Source organism: Trachymyrmex cornetzi, unplaced genomic scaffold, assembly GCF_001594075.2.
Source record: "Trachymyrmex cornetzi isolate Tcor2-1 unplaced genomic scaffold, Tcor1.1 scaffold152, whole genome shotgun sequence".
Taxonomy (NCBI): Eukaryota; Metazoa; Arthropoda; class Insecta; order Hymenoptera; family Formicidae; genus Trachymyrmex; species Trachymyrmex cornetzi.
This window is the reverse complement of record NW_017296113.1, coordinates 186,331-190,129: the sequence shown is the minus strand read 5'-3', so window position 1 is coordinate 190,129 and position 3,799 is coordinate 186,331. Positions and strand designations below refer to the sequence as shown.

The 3,799-nt window shown below is 37.0% G+C and overlaps 1 protein-coding gene across 3 annotated transcripts; it reads left to right on the top strand.

Moving 5' to 3' along the window:
- The first annotated feature begins 1,123 nt into the window (after positions 1–1,123).
- Positions 1,124–3,799, top strand: LOC108758150 (glycerol-3-phosphate phosphatase). Of its 3 annotated transcripts, none has more exons than XM_018502955.1 (5): positions 1,124–1,237; positions 1,363–1,456; positions 1,520–1,768; positions 2,979–3,230; positions 3,305–3,799. In XM_018502955.1, exons 2-5 carry the CDS (start codon positions 1,369–1,371, stop codon positions 3,646–3,648), a joined length of 933 nt encoding a protein of 310 aa, XP_018358457.1. In that variant the 5' UTR covers positions 1,124–1,237; positions 1,363–1,368; the 3' UTR covers positions 3,649–3,799. The 3 variants fall into 3 exon arrangements, with proteins under 3 accessions (XP_018358457.1, XP_018358456.1, XP_018358458.1); XM_018502954.1 differs by having other exon boundaries at positions 1,235–1,306; XM_018502956.1 differs by lacking the exon at positions 1,124–1,237 and having other exon boundaries at positions 1,379–1,456; positions 1,507–1,768.

Below are 3,799 nucleotides of genomic sequence, written 5' to 3'. Positions count from 1 at the left end.
CAGGTTGTGTCGGATGTCGCGAGTAGTAGCATCGCAGGAAAATTTGTCGCATGCCGCAAGAGTGTCGCTAAATGAACGTCTACAATAGTCACAATGATTGTTTGCACGCAATTCGATGATAAATTCTAAACGTCAACTTGCTGTGCTGTGATTGGCTGAGCTCATGTGACATGCCTGTGCAGTCGCAGAAAGTTGAAGTTGGCTCAACTCCGTACGACAAGAGCTCTAGAGCTCTTGCGACTACGACGATCATGTGACTATATGCGACACTTCTGCGACGTTTCATACGACATGCGACACAGCTTGTGCGACTATTGTAGACGAGGCTATAGATGGTCGTGGAGTCTTAAGTCGTAGGAAACCAACCAATCACAATCAAATATAAGGAGAATACTCGATTGGAATTGGTCAGTTTCTTATGACTTAAGACTCCACGACTGTCTACGACTTCTATGTAGAGGACCCTTTATGCGGGGTCTACAATAGAAGTCGTAGCGGTCGTAGGGTCTTAAGTCGTAGAAAATTGACCAATCATAGTCGATTATTCTTCTCATATTCTACTGTGATTGGTTAATTTTCTATGACTTAAGACTCTACGACTGCTACGACTTCTATTGTAGACCCCGCTGAACAGTGTTTTAGTAGCGTTTGCGTTGGTAGTGTTGATAACGTCTCCCCGAACGTACCCATAGTGTCTCCCCGAACGCACCAAGAATCGACCCCAAATAGCGTTTCAGCCATCGACATCTAGAATGGACCGCTGATGGCAATGGTGGGGGTAGAAAGACGATTAGAGTGAGAGGCAGGAATAATAAGATCGTTCTTTCTCTGTTTACTGTTGTTTCTAACTACTGTTGGATTAACAACAACTAATCAGGCTTCAGTAAACAGAGAAAGAACGATCTTATTATTCCTGCCTCTCACTCTAATTGTCTTTCTACCCCCACCATTGCCATCAGCGGTCCATTCTATGTAGATGTCGATGGTTTCAGCCCGATCGGGTTTGCACCAACCTTGGTTGGATTAATCTTTCCTATTGGTTGACGTCACCTGTTCTACCAATAGGAGAGCACAAAACGCCATTAATCCAATCCAGGTTGGTGCAAACCTGGACGGGCCGAAAACGCTAATGGTATAGTTCCTACTTTTTTTAAAGTGACACTACGATCATGGTGGAATCAGCTGATCCGTGCCATCGTTGACTCGCGTGTTTGATAATACACGCGGATTACTACTGGTAAATACCGGAATGTTATCTGGGTTATCACCCGATAGTACTTAGAAGGTTCCTATGGCGATAACACGGGTATATATCCGTTTCCATCGTTCTGACATTTGTGATACATGTCGTTGCTTTTATAGGTGATAATGTCCGCGATAAATGTGAAGGCGCTGGCTCGTCAAAACGTCCGGAAATTCTTGAATTCATTTGACACCGTTTTGACGGATTGTGACGGTGAGTGAGGACTACGTGTGAACATGATTGGTACGATGATGATTCCTTAGGTATCTTTTTCAGGCGTACTATGGATGCATATGACACCTCTGCCGCATTCGGCGGATGTTATAAACCTGTTCCGCAGACTCGGCAAACAGGTTTTCTATGTAACAAACAACAGCACAAAGACCCGCAATGACCTGGTGGAAAAGTGTAGGACACTTAAATTTGAAGCGACCAAGGATGACATCTTATGCACTGCTCATCTGTCAGCATGTTATTTACAAAGTTTAAACTTTTGCAAGAAAGTCTATGTTATTGGTTCTGAAGGTAAAACTATCAACGACATTACGAAATATCTGTTATTCTTTTCTAAGAAAACTTTTCTCAGAATTTTTATATGAATTGGGAATACTGAGAAAGTCTACATCCTTAAAATTTTGCATATATGCGAATTTTGAAATATTCAATATTTCTCTCTAGAATTTCTATTCTGATAAAATACTTTTTCAAATTTTATAAGATTTTATTGGAAATTATAGAATGAAACGTTTTCCAATTTTAATTTCATTGTCATTTATTTTAAAATTTATGTATATGTGCAGGATGAACCTGATAAAAAATTCAAATTTTTCTCGAAAACGGTTATAGATAGGGAGAAGACAATTATAATTAAAATTGGCCGTGGTCTGATTTATGCTGACAATGCTCATGAGCATCATTTGTCTTCTTTAACATTTAACAAACAACAAGGATAAAATGATTTTTAAGCATTGTTAGCATGAATCGGACCACAGCCATTGTAGGATGAGTAGGGGAATATACTTTGATGACCTTGAGTAATCTTAAATGTCCTTGGTTTTCATACTATCAATAAGAATTTTTTTTTAATGGGAAGGAGTTTTTTACTCTTTGATGGTGTTCAATAAACAGAATAACTTTGCATTAGAGTATTTTTTCGAAAATTCAACTATTATTGGGATATAAACCGAAATAAGTCAGATTGAAAGTTTACAACAAATTTTTTATTATTGCAATAAATGTTCAAAATGTTTACCTAGACATAACTATAGTCTTCTTGGAAAGTTGGCTTGGACTTCTTCTAACTCTTGAATTGTTATTTTTTGAATTGTTACGCAGCTCATTGAGCACCATCGATAAAATGAATAAAAAATACCCCTTCCCATTAAAAAAAATTTTTTTTATTGGTAGTATAAAAACCGAGGACATTTTAAGTTATTCAAGGTCGTCAAAGTATGTCCTCCTACTTATCCTACAATTTTGATAATAGGTGTCTTCCTCCTATCTTTAACCGTTTTTGAGAAAAACATGATACTTTTTATCAGACTTACTCTGTATATAAAAAATTCTAAAAAAGATGTGACTTTGTTAGCACTTTTGGAAAGCATTCCTATTTTGTATTAAAAAAATCTGAAATTTTATTTAAAAAATTATTAAGTTATTCAAAAATTGGGAAAATTACGTGAACAATTTTCATAAGGTATGCAATTGTTTTATTCTGATATTAATTTTTATGCAGCAATTGCGAAAGAATTGGAGCAAGCTGGTATCTCGTATTGTGGAATAGGGCCAGATCCAATTAATCAGAATATTCCATATTCCGTTTTCGAGAAAGATCCTGAAGTAGCTGCTGTTATAGTCGGATTCGATGAACATTTCAGCTATCCTAAAATGGTAAAAGCAGCTACATATTTAAATGATGTCAATGTACATTTCATTGGCACCAATACGGATGAAAGATTTCCAGTTTCAAATGACGTCGTAATACCTGGTAAGCATTGAAATAACTTTCTTAATTACCTTTGTATAACATGTTAATTAAAAATCTATAACTTTTTTACACAGGTACGGGAAGTCTAGTCAGATGTATAGAAAGTTGTTCAGAGAGAAAAGCAGTCATTATGGGCAAACCGGACAAGTACATGGCTAAGATGTTGATGAAACGACCTAATGTCGATCCTCAGCGTACTTTAATGATCGGAGACCGATGTAACACCGATATACTCTTTGGAACTCACTGCGGTTTTACGACTCTGTTAGTCTTGACGGGAGTAACTGCATTGTCAGACGTTGAAAGATGGAAGCAATCTGAGCGACAAGAGGAACGGGATCTTGTACCAAATTATTACATAGACGCGCTTGGCGATTTATTGCCGCATTTAAAAGAACTGGAAACTGAAATATCGTAAACTCACAAGATTTAGCAATGAAGAACAAAAGTATGTGCGCCATAACTTTTTACTAAGTAATAATATAACTTTTTAGAATACGCTGCAAATCTGTATACATATGGATATGTATCCACGCACAAGTACATGTACATATATATGTATATATATC

Bases quoted from the DNA above. Each gene is read 5' to 3' on its own strand.
- LOC108758150 (XM_018502954.1), top strand. The intron at 1,457-1,519 runs GTGAGTGAGGAC...TATCTTTTTCAG, and splicing joins CGTTTTGACGGATTGTGACG to GCGTACTATGGATGCATATG. The intron at 3,231-3,304 runs GTAAGCATTGAA...TTTTTTACACAG, and splicing joins AAATGACGTCGTAATACCTG to GTACGGGAAGTCTAGTCAGA.